We start from the raw sequence: 13,372 nt of genomic DNA, 5'->3' as shown, positions 1-13,372 counted from the left end.
CCATTTGTTTTCTAGCCAGACACTTACAAAAACCGTATTTCATCCAGTGTCTCTATGCATCAGGAATTTTGTATTGTTTCATCTTGTCTTTATAACCAGGACTACCCCTATTTAACAAGTGCAAAAACCTGGGCTTAGAAAAGTTATATAACTTGCCCAAGATCACAAAACTAGTTAGTGACACAGCAGGTACTTAAACTGAGGTCACTCCTTCCATCAGTCAGAGTAAATTCAACTAATACTGTGGCATTTCTTTTAATCTATCTTTTCCTATAATTTAACTGTTCCATTTTTGGTAGGTCTTACCACTATCAGATTGTAAGCTCTAAAGGATGAGGTTTCTTTTTCTTTTTTGGTGCAAAAAATGGTTTTATTAAAGCACAGGGACAGGACCTGTGGGCAGAAAGAGCTACCAAGTATTGCTTCTTAAATGCATATCTTAGAGGAAAGAGCATGAGTTTTGAACCTGGACAGAACTGTGTTTGATTCCCAGTTCTGCTACATGCTTGGTATGTGACCTTGAGCAAGTAATTAAACCTCTCTAGTCTTCCCTTCTTACTTTTAAAAAAGAGGATAAAAAAAATTAATAAATACAAAAATGATAATATTAGAAAAGTCAGGGAAAATTATATACAAACTTTATCAACTGGATTGGCTTAACTAAAAACAGATTACCATGTACATTTCTTTTTTTTTTTAAGATTTTATTTATTTATCAGAGAGAGAGCGAACACAGGCAGACAAAATGGCAGGCAGAGGCAGAGGGAGAAGCAGGCTCCCTGCCGAGCAAGGAGCCAGATGTGGGACTCTATCCCAGGACGCTGGGATCATGACCTGAGCCGAAGGCAGCTGCTTAACCAACTGAGCCACCCAGGCGTCCTACCATGTACATTTCTTAACTAAACATTCGATAAGGGCTGCATAATCATCAAGAAAATGGTCAAGATTTTCTAAGATATCCAGACAGTGTTTTTAAGAGGGTAAGATTCAGAGGATCTCTGCTCTGCAAGGTCAGGGGTCATACCCTCCTCTTGACTCTCAATGCACTTGGTTCATACTTCTAACCACATTACTTCCTCCCTTGTTAATAATTTCTGGACCCCTTCCATCAAAAACTGGGTACCTGCCATTTTTAGTATAATGTCTCATACACAACAGGCATCTACAAATGTTTACTGAATGAAAGAAGCGTACCATTAACACCCTCAATGATTCGTGACTTTAATCACTCCCAAGTTTATAATTCTCTGCCCTATGACTTCATATGACTTTATCATCCCCAAATTTGTAATTCTCTGCCCTATATCTTTTCTGTTGGTACCCACCTTATGGAACCACAAGACCAGTAAGTTTACTACGTTTCTATAAAAAAGCTCCAATCTTTTTATTTATCAAATTACTTAACTGTTTTAAGCAAGAGCACAGACCGATCATTTCTTAATCTTTTTTTTTTTTTTAAAGATTTTATTTATTTATTTGACAGGCAGAGATCGCAAGCAGGCCGAGAGGCAGGCAGAGAGAGAGGAGGAGGAAGCAGGCTCCCCGCTGAGCAGAGAGCCCGACTCGAGGCTCGATCCCAGGACCCTGGGATTATGACCTGAGCCGAAGGCAGAGGCTTTAACCCACTGAGCCACCCAGGCACCCCTCTTAATCTTTTTTAAAGTCATGGACCCCTTTGAAAATGTGATGAGGGCGCCTGGGTGGCTGAGTGGGTTAAGCTGCTGCCTTCGGCTCAGGTCGTGATCTCAGGGTCCTGGGATCGAGTCCCGCATCGGGCTCTCTGCTCAGCAGGGAGCCTGCTTCCTCCTCTCTCTCTCTCTGCCTGCCTCTCTGCCTACTTATGATCTCTGTCAAATAAATAAAATCTTAAAAAAAAAAAAAGAAAGAAAGAAAATGTGATGAAAGCAGCAAATTAGCTCCCTAAGGAGCTAAGAAGGCAGAGGCATCTTTTCCCTAAGAAAAGATACCAACAGAATTATTTCCCAGACAATGTGGACAGAAGATAGGTATTGGTTCATAAAAATCCCCCAAAGTCTGAGTAGAGTCCTGTAAAGGGCTCAATTTTCACATTCCAGGATAGTGGCAAAACCTGTTATGATAAATTGACCATGGTCTTCTGCATCTCTTTCTCATGATACAATTTAGAGTTTAGAGCTTTTTAAGATTTATTTGTGAGAGAGCAAGAGGTGTACAAGTGAGGAGAGGGGCAGAAGGAGAGGAACAGACTCGCCACTGAGCAGGGAACCTGCAGTGGGGCTCAATTCCAAGACCCCAAGATCATGACCTGACCCGAAGGCAGATGCGTAACCAACTGAGACACCCAGGCACCCCCCCTTTTTAAAAGATAACTGTAGATTTATATGTAGTTGTCAGAAATAAAAGATTTCACATACCCTTCACCCACTTTTCTCCATGATTAACACTTTGCACGTATATAATATAATATCATAACCAGAAAATTAACATTAATACAGCGTACTGGCTTTATTCAGATTTCATCAGTTTTATACTGACTTATGTGTGCATGTTTTGTTCTATGTGGTTTAATGTCATGCAAGCACCACCACAGTCAAGAACTGCACAACAGTTCTGTTACCGGGATTCCTCATGCTAACCCTTTTATAGCCTCGGTCACTCCAGCTGTTCCTCATCCCTGGCAACAACTTATCTATTCTCCATCTCCATTATTTTGTATTTTCAAGTATGTTAAATTAATGGAATTATACATGTTTCCTTTAGAGACTGGCTCTTTCTACTCAGCATAATTCTCTTGAGAGCCATCCAAGTTGCTGCATTTACCATTTCTTTTTACTGCTAAATAATATTCCATGGTATGAATGTACCAGTTTATTCACCTATGGGAGGTGCATGGTTTGTGTTCAGTTTGGGGCTATTATGAATAAAGTTGCTGAGAACATTCATGCACAGGTTTGTGTGAGACTAAGTTTTAGTTTTTCTGGGATACATGCCCAAGAGTATAATTGCTGAATCGTATGGTAAACATATGTTTAGTTTTGTAAAAAGTTGCTTTATCAGAGAAAAATGTACGCTAACAATATTTTCTTAATCTCACTAGTATTATGTTCTATAAAAATAGTATTGTACCGTATGTATCTAGCCTTATGGGACTTGCTTTTCTGAGTAATAGTAGATTTCCAAGATTTCTCTATGTTGTTGCATGTAGCTGTAAGTTCTCATTTTCACAGCTATAGAAATATTTCATTTTGAAAAGCTCACAGTCTCCAGTCAATGGTGAAACAAGTTGCACCATTTTGTGAATAAGGTGCACCATTTTATGAATGAGGCATTCACGTACCAAAGTTTCTTTGGGCATATTCCTAGGAATGTTGCTGAATTTTAAGAAATTTGGAAGTTAACTTTCAGATGAAATGTTAAGCTGTTATCCAGAGTGGTTGTATCAATACACACTTCCACCAGCAATGTTTGAGTTCCTTCTAATTCTCATCCTCTCAAACCCGAAGTTTTGTTTGACTGAATTTCTGTTAGTACTGCAGAATTTCATTACTTTCCGGTCTCCAAAAATTTTTTTCTCATTTATCTTCATTTTCTCTTTCAGATACTTTATATTTAATGTCAGGTTGAAAAAAATAAACCCAATTGGGAGCACCTAGGTGGTGCGGTCACTGAGTGTCTGGCTCTTGATTTTGGCTCAGGTTGTAGCTGGGTCATGTGATCGATCCACAAGACCAGCTCTGTGCTCAGGGAGGAGTCTGCTTGAGATTCTTTCTCCCTCTGTCTGCCCCTCCCACTTGTGCACTAAGATAAATACATCTCTCAAAAATAAATAAATAAATGGATAAATAAATAAATAAATCCTGTTGAAATTAGTTTGGGAAATGCAAAGTCAGCATGTTATAAGTCCTATTGTCTTAACATTGTTAGCCCCCATACCACCCCATCTCCCTCCCCCTACCCCACAACTTCCCCAGGACATGGCATATTTCTCTTCTCGTTCAGATCTTCCTTGATCACCTTTAGTAAAATTTTAAGTTGACAATATGTGATCACAATATTCCTCATCTGTAATACTGAGATAAAAATTCTTCATCATGGAATGACCAAGAAGACCGAATAAGTAGCATACCTCATGGCACATGTTACATGCTCTACACAAAGGTTAAATATTATTTAATGTTATTGTTTATGATTATTCATACACATTTTGAACTGATTTTTATTGCTCATCCCAAGGCAACTGATACTACTTTTTAATTTATAATTTTTTGGATACTATTCTAAAAATGAGATTTTGTCAATTCTTTTTTTTTTTCCTTAAAGATTTTATTTATTTATCTGACGGAGAAAGAGAGACAGCAAGAGAGGGAACACAAGCAGGGGGAGTGGGAGAGGGAGAAGCAGGCTTCCCGCTGAGCAGGGAGCCTGATATGGGGATCGATCCCAGGACCCCTAGGATCATGACCCGAGCTGAAGGCAGACACCTAACCACTGAGCTACCCAGGTACCCCTTATTTCTTTTCTAATTGGCTACTGCTCATGTATCAGACACGTACTGATTTGTACATCTTTATTTTGTAATCAGCTGCAACTCTGATGACTTTCTTATGTAAACAACAACACTGCTGAAATAGTGATAACCTCTGCCTATCTATCCTACTATTTATACTTATATTTGGTCTAGAATTCTTTGCAACTAATTCCACTTTCTGATTTTAATAGATTTTGCTAGCCCCTATAAATGAAATGAAATAGATATTTCTCTAACATATTGTGCATCAAAAAAAGGACTTAAGTATCTTGAAGTTTCAACAGACTGTCTTTAATACCCAATGACTGCTTTTGAAAGACAGGTTTCTAAGTATATTTTCAAGATCTTTTTTTTTTTTTTTTAAGGATTTTATTTATTTATTTGAGAGAGAGAGAGCATGAGCGAGGAGGTCAGAGGGAGAAGCAGACTCCCCATGGAGCTGGGAGCCCGATGCGGGACTCGATCCCGGGACTCCGGGATCATGACCTGAGCCGAAGGCAGTCGTCCAACCAACTGAGCCACCCAGGCGTCCCTATTTTCAAGATCTTATGGGAATTGTTAATGTATACAAAATGTTTACTTACTCCTGAGTCATTTACACAAATTTATATTTCCCTAATTGTACAAAGTAAAAAAAGAACAGTGATATATATACATACAAACACTGTATGTTTATTACACAAATAAGTAACACAAGATAAATTATTTTTGTTTTAGAAAACAAGTATGGGTAGACTGAGTCCTTGCACATCTGCGAATGCATTTAATTGTCATCACAGCTGAGTATCAATTTGGCTAACACAGAACTCTATATTCAAAATGTAAATCTTTCAGAACTGTGTTGTTTTTCCATCATGCAATGAAGATGAATATTCGTTCATCAAATATTTAGCAAGAGTCCATTCTGTGCAGCATGCTTCAAGGAATAGGAGATAGAGCAGTGAACAAAGCAGACAAAAGATCCCTGCCCTGGTAGAGCTGACATTCTAGCTGTTGAAGGAGGAGCGGTTAACAAATACACACATAACTACAATATGTATAGTACATCAAATGCTCATTAAGTGCAAAATAAAGTAGGGGGGGCAGCTGAGGCGCTCAGTCAGTAAAGCATACGACTCCTGATCTCACGGTTTCTAAGTCTGAGCACCACATTGGGAAGAGAGATTACTCAAAAATAAAATCTTCAAAGAAAATAAAGCAAGGTTGGGAAAGGGGCATGAAGGGGTATGTGGCTGCTGAAGAAAGAGCAGTCTGGGTCTTGAGGCTTCTTTTTGGAAATGAGCAGAGGTACCTGAGGAGAGTCAGTTGCAAGAGCTAGGCTCTGCTCTCTGGCTTTCCTTCTTCTTCTTCTGGCCTTATTATCTTTACTAACCTGTTAGCTAACACTCCAATGCGCTCAAATAAATGGTAGCATTTTGTCTAAGTAGTACAAAATATTTTTTTTAAGATTGTATTTATTAATTTGACTGACAGAGACCACAAGTAGGCAGAGAGGCTGGCAGAGAGAGAGGAGGAAGCCGAGCAGAGAGCCCGATGCGGGGCTCAATCCCAGGACCCTAGGATCATGACCTGAGCCAAAGGCAGAGGCTCTAACCCACTGGGCCACCCAGGTGCCCCTATAAAATATTTCTGAAGTACAATTTGTTGCAGGTACTGTATATTGTAGGAGGTGGGGTAGATGGGGAAGCTTAAGTGTATGGATCCAGATTCAGGCACGCTTTAAATCCTAGTTATGCTGTTTACTAATTTTGTTACTGAAGGCAAATTATTTAATTTCTGGGTACCTTGATTTCCTCATCTGTAAAAATGAGGATAAGAGTAACTTCCTCACAGGGGTGCTTCAGTGGCTCAATCACTTAAGCGTCTGCCTTCAGCTCAGGTCATGATCCCAGGGTCCTGGGATTGAGTCCCAACATTGGGCTCCCTCTCCCCGCCGCTCCCCGTTTGTGTGCTGTCAAATAGATAAAATCTTAAAAAAAAAAAAAGTAACTTCATAATATTGTCACAAAGACTAAATATTTGACTTAAAGTGCCCAGACTAGTGCCTGGCACAATTAAGAACACTTATTTTTCTTACACATATCCCTACCAGAGGGTTTTTTTTTTTAAAGACTTTATTTATTTATTTGAGAGAGAGAGAAAGGAGAGCTAGACATAGAGAGAGCATGAGCTGAGGGGAGGGACAGAGGGAGAGGGAGGAGCAGATTATCTGTTCACTGAACAGGCAGCCCAATACAGGGCTGGATCCCAGAATCCCAGAATCATGACCTGAGCTGAAGGCAGGTGCATAACTGACTAAGGCACCCAGGCACCTCTTTATCAGAGTTTAAATACTATTATTCTGTCTTCTCATGGTCTTACTTTCTCACAGTGGGTTGACTTCACTACAACCCCTTTTCCAGATCATTAAAAAATACATTAAGAGCCAGGTCCAATATATATCAAACTTAACCACACTAGGAAGCATCCATATACCCCAAGTCTGTTTTCTCAATGAGCTAACATTACTTCAGCCCTAATTCTCCAATTCAAATTTGATTTTATTAAAAAAACCAAGCACAACAATAAACACCAAAGAGCCCAAGTTAAGAAATATTAAATAGCACTCTCTTGTAACAGAATTTTAGCAGTAAGAGTAGAGTGAAAATTTTAAGTAACTTTTTCCCCCCAAAGATTTTATTTATTCATTTGACAGACAGAGATCACAAGTAAGCAGAGAGGCAGGCAGAGAGAGAGGGAAAGCAGGCTCCCTGCTGAGCAGAGAGTCCAATGCGGGGCTTGATCCCAGGACCCTGAGATCATGACCTGAACTGAAGGCAGAGGCTTAACCCACTGAGCCACCCAGGTGTCCCTAAGTAACTTTTTTTTTTTTTTAAGATTTTTATTTATTTATTTGACAGATGGAGATCACAAGCAGGCAGAGAGAGAGGAGGAAGCAGGCTTCGCGCTGAGCAGAGAGCCCGATGCGGGGCTTGATCCCAGGACCTTGGGATCATGACCTGAGCCAAAGGCAAAGGCTTTAATCCACTGAGCCAACCAGGCGCCCCCCCCAAGTAACTTTTTAACAAAGATTTTTATTTTTCAGTAATCTCTACACCCAATATGGGCTCCAACTTACAACCCCAAGATCAAGAGTCACGTTCTACCGACTGGGCCAGCCAGAGGCCCCTTCTAAGTAACTTTTAAGAATCAACAGTTTTTGATTATTCTAAGAAACCACCTTTTCTTGAAAGACACTGTACTAGGCACTTGGTGTGGTCAGAAAGGAAAAAAAAATACTTTGTTTTCTTTCTTTTTCTTTTTTTAAAGATTTTATTTGTCAGAGAGAGAGCACACGCAAGGACAAGAGGTAGGCAGAGGCAGAAGGAGGCTCCCAGCTGAGCAAGGAGCCAGATGCTGGACTTGATCTCAGGACCCTGGGATCGAGACCTGAGGCAAAGGGGGATGCTTAACTGACTGAGCCACTCAGGCATCCCCAAAACACCAAGTTTTCATACCTTATTCAGTACCATGGATTTACAACTAGAAGAAAATGGGTGATAAGTTATCTGATTATGGCCAAAGGAACAGTGTTAGTACTTCTACATGACATTTAATTTTCTCAATTCACCATCCCACTTTCCAGATAAGGTTACTGAGGTTCAGAAAACTTCCTAAGAGTAGGTAACTAATTAAGGGTCAGAATTTCAAACCTAAGTCAACACCTCTTTAAGTTCTAAAGTTTGTTATTCTTACTCATTTAACCTGGACTGCTTAAAGACTAGAGGAAATAAAAATCAGACTACCAAGTCAACCTTTAGCATTCAGCCTGCCACTCCTAAGTCTGCATGTACTTGCTTTCAGGTTCAAACACCTGGTGTTTGCTATAAGCAAGGCAACATGGAAGGGGTGGAAAAAAAAGACATCCTGGTCTTCAAAATTGCCAGAAGAACACAATGAACAGCAATGTTTCGAACAATCTGACTGTGTTACAGAAGAGCAATTGAAAATGTAAGCAGTTTATCCAAATGTTGTTATTCTTGACCACAGCGAACTTTGTTTATTGCCGGTTAAAAAGTGAAGACCCCTTACCAATGTAGGAAAACAGAGAACAAAGGGGAGGGAAATGGTATTTTCATAACGCTCTGTCCATTTTATCAGTCCGACTACTCTTTTAGAGTTGAAGGCTGCAACTTTTTACTTACTTATAAAATTCAGGTCTCATAATACTTATTAAAACAACGTTTTAACTAGAAGTGAGGGCAAAACAGATGCCTTTAGGGAGAAATCAGAGAGACTAGGTGATTGGCCAGTGCAGAGCAGGAAAGGAACGTTAGTCTACAGACTGAGAACAAAGACTACTTTTCCTAATCTATTTCACTACTGAAGCAAAAAGAAATAAAACAAGACCAAGCCTTTCGTGCACAAGCATCTTTCAACTTCTCTCAGTTTTTGTCCATCTTAGGGAATGTCTTGCAAACCACCCTTTACCCTCCTACCCCATTTCACTGTCTCTAGGATTATTTTTAACCTGATGACCACCACCTTGTAAAATAACGGGGTCCAACCTTCCAGCTCTATAGCAATTATCATTTTATCTGCTGAAGTCGGAAATCTGATTCGGAAAACCTCAAGCTTCGATTCCCACAGGTTGCTCCTGCCTCCGAGCAACTTAAGCTCTTGTTACGGCTAAGCCCGACTCAGCCCCAGCGAGCGCGGTGCGCTGGACAGGGCACTCAGCCTCACCCCATTTCACCTCGGCCCTCCCTCCTACAGTCCCTCCCCGGCTCGGGCTGTCTTCACCCCCTACACCCTCAGTAGAGGCGTCTACTGCCACCCGCAATGAAGAAAGCCTTCCCTTTGGGGGTAGGGGGAGATAAAGGTTCATTTCTGGAAGCATCTGAACACTCGGAGCGCAGGGCAGCTGCAAGAAGTGGGAGGGGGAAGGGTCGGCAAAGGGGCGGGGAGCGCAGCGCTATCCATCAAGATCTTTGCGCTAAGAGATCGCGAGTCCCCTTCGGGCCTCCACTGCAGCCTAGAAATTCTCCCTCGCACCGAGGGCCGGGATGGGAGTCTGGAATGCAGGATCTCCAGGATGAGAATGAGAGAAGGGGAGTTCACGACTGCCTTGGCCCCGAGGGGGCGGGAAGCGGGCGGAACAAAGCCACTGCTGCCCATGCCCCCGGGTGGCCAGGCGACCCAGAGGGACGCGGGAGGCCCGCTTACCTGCCGTCAGTAGCTGCATGGCGTGAGTGAAGGACGGGTCGAGCGAGTCCTTCTCGGCCATGAGTTCGGGCAGGTACTTGTTCTCCGGCTCCATCTTGACGGAGGCAGTGGCTGAGGGGGGCAGCAGCGGGGTCGGTGCTGGACCGCCCACTGTCGCGTCGGGACCCGTGGCCGAGGGCGGCAGCAGCGGTGGTGGCTGCGTGGCGGGCGAGGCCCGGGCGCCCCCCCGGGACCCCCCTCCGCCTCCCCGGGACCGGTGAGGCAGCGGTGGCTGCCGAGACGGCGCCTGACGCACCGAGGGGTGGGCACCGGAGGGGTCCATGGAGCCGCTACGGCCCGAGGACCGGCTCATGCGCGCGGCGGGGTCGTCCCGGCGCTGCATTGGGGCGGATGTGCGATCGAGGGATCGAGGAAGCGACGCGGCAGCGGCAGAGGCCCAAGCGGCGGTTGGCGGGGGTGGGAGAGCGGGAGCGACAGCGACCGAAGCCGACCCGAGCGACCCAGCGAAAGAGAGCACCGGAAATGAGGCGGCGCGCGTGCGCAGCCAGCCACCGGCACCGCCCTTGGGTCTCTCCGTGGAGAACAAAGTCTCCAGTCGGGCCACGGCGCCTGCGCACGGCCGCGGAGCCCGAAGAAGTCGCCTACCCGCTCCCCTTTTCCCTTCGAGCCCGCCGGGCCAGAGTCTTGTGCGCGTGCGCGAGTGGCCGCGGGCTTCGTTCGTTTTCTTTTCCACGTGACTCGGCGCTAGCGGGACACGTGTCTCCTCCCCCTCTGGCCGAGTGCGCGGAGGGGCGGGGGCTGTGGAATGTCTTTGTCTGCGCGCGGGCCCGCGGAGTGTGGGGCGGGAGACCTGTTACTCGCGGGGCCACGCCCCCGCCAACGGCTAGGACGAGGAAGGGGGGCTGTGCTCAATGGGGTTCGGGTGGGAGTAAAGCGAGGTGGAGAGGAGGGTCACTGAAGTGTGGAAATAAACCAGAGTGTGGGTCGCGGGAGGGCGGTCTGGGCAGGAAGCGAGGAGAGACTGCCTGAACGGGGAAGAGAAAGAGGGCACGGGGGAAACTAGGGGTGAAGGAGGGACTACTAAGGGAGAGTCTGACTCAGGGATGAGGGGGTGGAGATGGGGAAGGGAAGCTTGGAGGGAGAAGTTGAGGAAGGACGGGTCAGCGGTAAAACTGAAGGCTATTGGAGGACTTGAGCTAAGAGGGAAGGTTTAGATCGGAGACTGAAATCTAACGAGGAAAAGGGCGCCCGACCGAAGCAGGGAACCCCAGAAGTCCTATCCCACGGTTTCCAATATAGTAGGCTCTAAAAGGTTAGCCATTGTTGGTCCGAGAAGTCGTTTTAAAAGACGAAGCATTTGAGCTCTTCGCACAAACTGCTGCTCTCTGCTGACTTAAGTATTTTTTGCGCAAAAAAGTGAGGACGAGGCCAGGTCTTTAATCCGTGATGGTTATATCACTAGCATGGCTCCTACTGATATGAGTATTAATCCCCCTGCCTCTTTTGGACCCCTCACAATGGATCATTCCAGACTTGCTCAAAGGGGCAGAGCCTCACCGCTCCTCTCAAGGCCGGGGTATATAGTGAGTAGTCTCCCACAGCAGTCTCCTCTTCCCCGGGGTGCTATATGCAAATGAGCCTAGGTCTCTACTCCCATAAACTCTCGGAAACCTGGTGCTTTCTCTAACCTTTCTTAACCTCCACAGATTTGTGCTTCCCCCATTCAAAGCCTCCGCATTCCTTTTTCTTTGGAATCGTTTCCCCAACTAAACCCATGGTTTTCAAAACCATTTCTGGACACTGTCTTCTATGTGGGCTGGAAACTTGATTTTTTAATCCGAAATTTAGAAGCCTTCAAACTAGGGAACATTTAAGGCCTGGATACCTTCTTATACCTTCTTGGGGTGGGGAAAAGAAATTACCCACAGAGTATTGTACAAAAATAAATAAATAAATAGGGGCGCCTGGGTGGCTCAGTGGGTTAAAGCTTCTGTCTTGGCTCAGGTCATGATCCCAGGGTCCTGGGATCGAGCCCCAAATTGGTCTCTCTGCTCAGCAGGGAGCCTGCTTCCCTTTCTCTCTCTCTGCCTGCTTGTGATCTCTGTCAAATAAAATCTTATATATATATATATATATATATATATATATATATACACACACACACCTTTAATACTTGACTTTGAAGTCACATAGTTTATAAGTAGGAATTTTTTTTTGAGTAATTGTAATGAAGAATGTAATGTGACCAGTGCCAAAAGAAGGGTGACTATTATGTGCAATTGGAGTTCAAGGCAGAAGATAGATTTCGGCCAGGGGAGAATGAGTTCCAGGCAAAGGGAAGTGTGAATAAATGAGCATTCAAGATGAGAATGTCAGAGGTGCATTTAAGGAATGGGAGTAATCCAGTTGCAGACCGTGAAAAAATACGGGGGTCGAGAGAGCAAATGCATAGAGGACGGGAAAGGGGGCAAGGTGGATTTATAGCTCTCAGGCAACTCATTTCTGCTGCTGTCCTTGAAAATCCTCTTTGGGTGGGAGTGGTGTTACAAATGGCTGAACTGTCCTTGCTCTGTAATGAGAGGCCCAGATGGAGGTACCTTGAGCTGAGGCTAATAAAACTTTGATAAAGAAGTGTCTGAGAAGGAGCTGGGTAGTACTATCTGTTGAGTTTCTGGACTAGAATCACCAGTCCTTCTGGATGAATGCGAAACCTTTACTTACTTGGAAAGGGTGGGGTTGAAGGGAGGTTTGAGCTCTTCTTCCTGGTGAGACACACTAAAGGTAATCTTTGAGGCAACGGATTGTGACGCTTTGGTTTACTAACCGAGTAAGAGAAGCAGCAGCCTTCCATTGGGGTGGAGGTGGGCCTGGCCCCAGGGAGTTCCCTGAGGGTTAGAAGATTAATTACTGTTCTGAAAGCCCAGAGGTCTGGAGCTCGTTTTGTGTTGGGCACGGTATCACACGGTTCACCTGAAGGTATTAACAGTATATAGCCTTGCAAAAGGCCTGACTTTGGAGTGAGGCAGGCAGACAAGCCAGCAATGGCTTGTCCTCACTGTGTGTCATTAGCAAAAGCACAACCTGTCTGAGCCTTAGTTCCCTCCTCCATAAAGTGGAGGTAATGACTTCTACCTTGCAGAATTGGTGTAAACAAATACAGGCGTAAACCTCATGACAGTAGAACCTACAAGCAAAAGGAAAATTACTATCATGCCTTCTGGTGTCCATTGAAGAGTTCAGGGTACTTCATCTTGCTTGTGGGTTTGAAAGGCCTGCTGTCTAATCTGTCTCATTCTCACTGACTGTAACTAGACTTTGTTTTGAAGGGACGGTTTTTTGTTTGTTTGTTTTTTCCGAAAACTTCCCCACTGAGCAAGGAGCCCGATGTTGAACTCGATCCTAGGACCCTGGGATCATGATCTGAGCTGAAGGCTGCCTGAGCCACCCAGGCATCCCTCTGTCCATGATTCTGGAATGTAGACCTCTATCCCAAAAGTAACTTTTACCCGATTTCCTCGCATAATCCTGTTACTATGGTGTAGGATGTAGGAACAATTGAGAGCATAGTGATTCAGATGGAGTTGGGCTCTTCTGACCTGCTGGATGCCGGAGCACATTTCTTCTCTTTTTTTTTTTTTTTTTAAAGATTTTATTTATTTA

At 44.3% G+C, this 13,372-nt stretch overlaps 1 protein-coding gene across 1 annotated transcript in view; it reads right to left on the bottom strand.

Moving 5' to 3' along the window:
* Positions 1 to 10,391, bottom strand: part of KHDRBS1 (KH RNA binding domain containing, signal transduction associated 1) — a 28,324-nt gene extending 17,933 nt beyond the window's left edge. Inside the window, exon 1 of the mRNA XM_059376998.1 lies at positions 9,713 to 10,391. Coding sequence (XP_059232981.1) covers positions 9,713 to 10,094 — 382 coding nt within the window. The 5' untranslated portion in view covers positions 10,095 to 10,391. The remainder of the gene's footprint in view (positions 1 to 9,712) is intronic.
* Positions 10,392 to 13,372: the final 2,981 nt, after the last annotated feature.

Source organism: Mustela nigripes, chromosome 14, assembly GCF_022355385.1.
Source record: "Mustela nigripes isolate SB6536 chromosome 14, MUSNIG.SB6536, whole genome shotgun sequence".
In the NCBI taxonomy this organism is placed as follows: domain Eukaryota; kingdom Metazoa; phylum Chordata; class Mammalia; order Carnivora; family Mustelidae; genus Mustela; species Mustela nigripes.
Note: the sequence above shows the minus strand (reverse complement) of the source record. Positions and strands in the feature narration are given on the sequence as shown.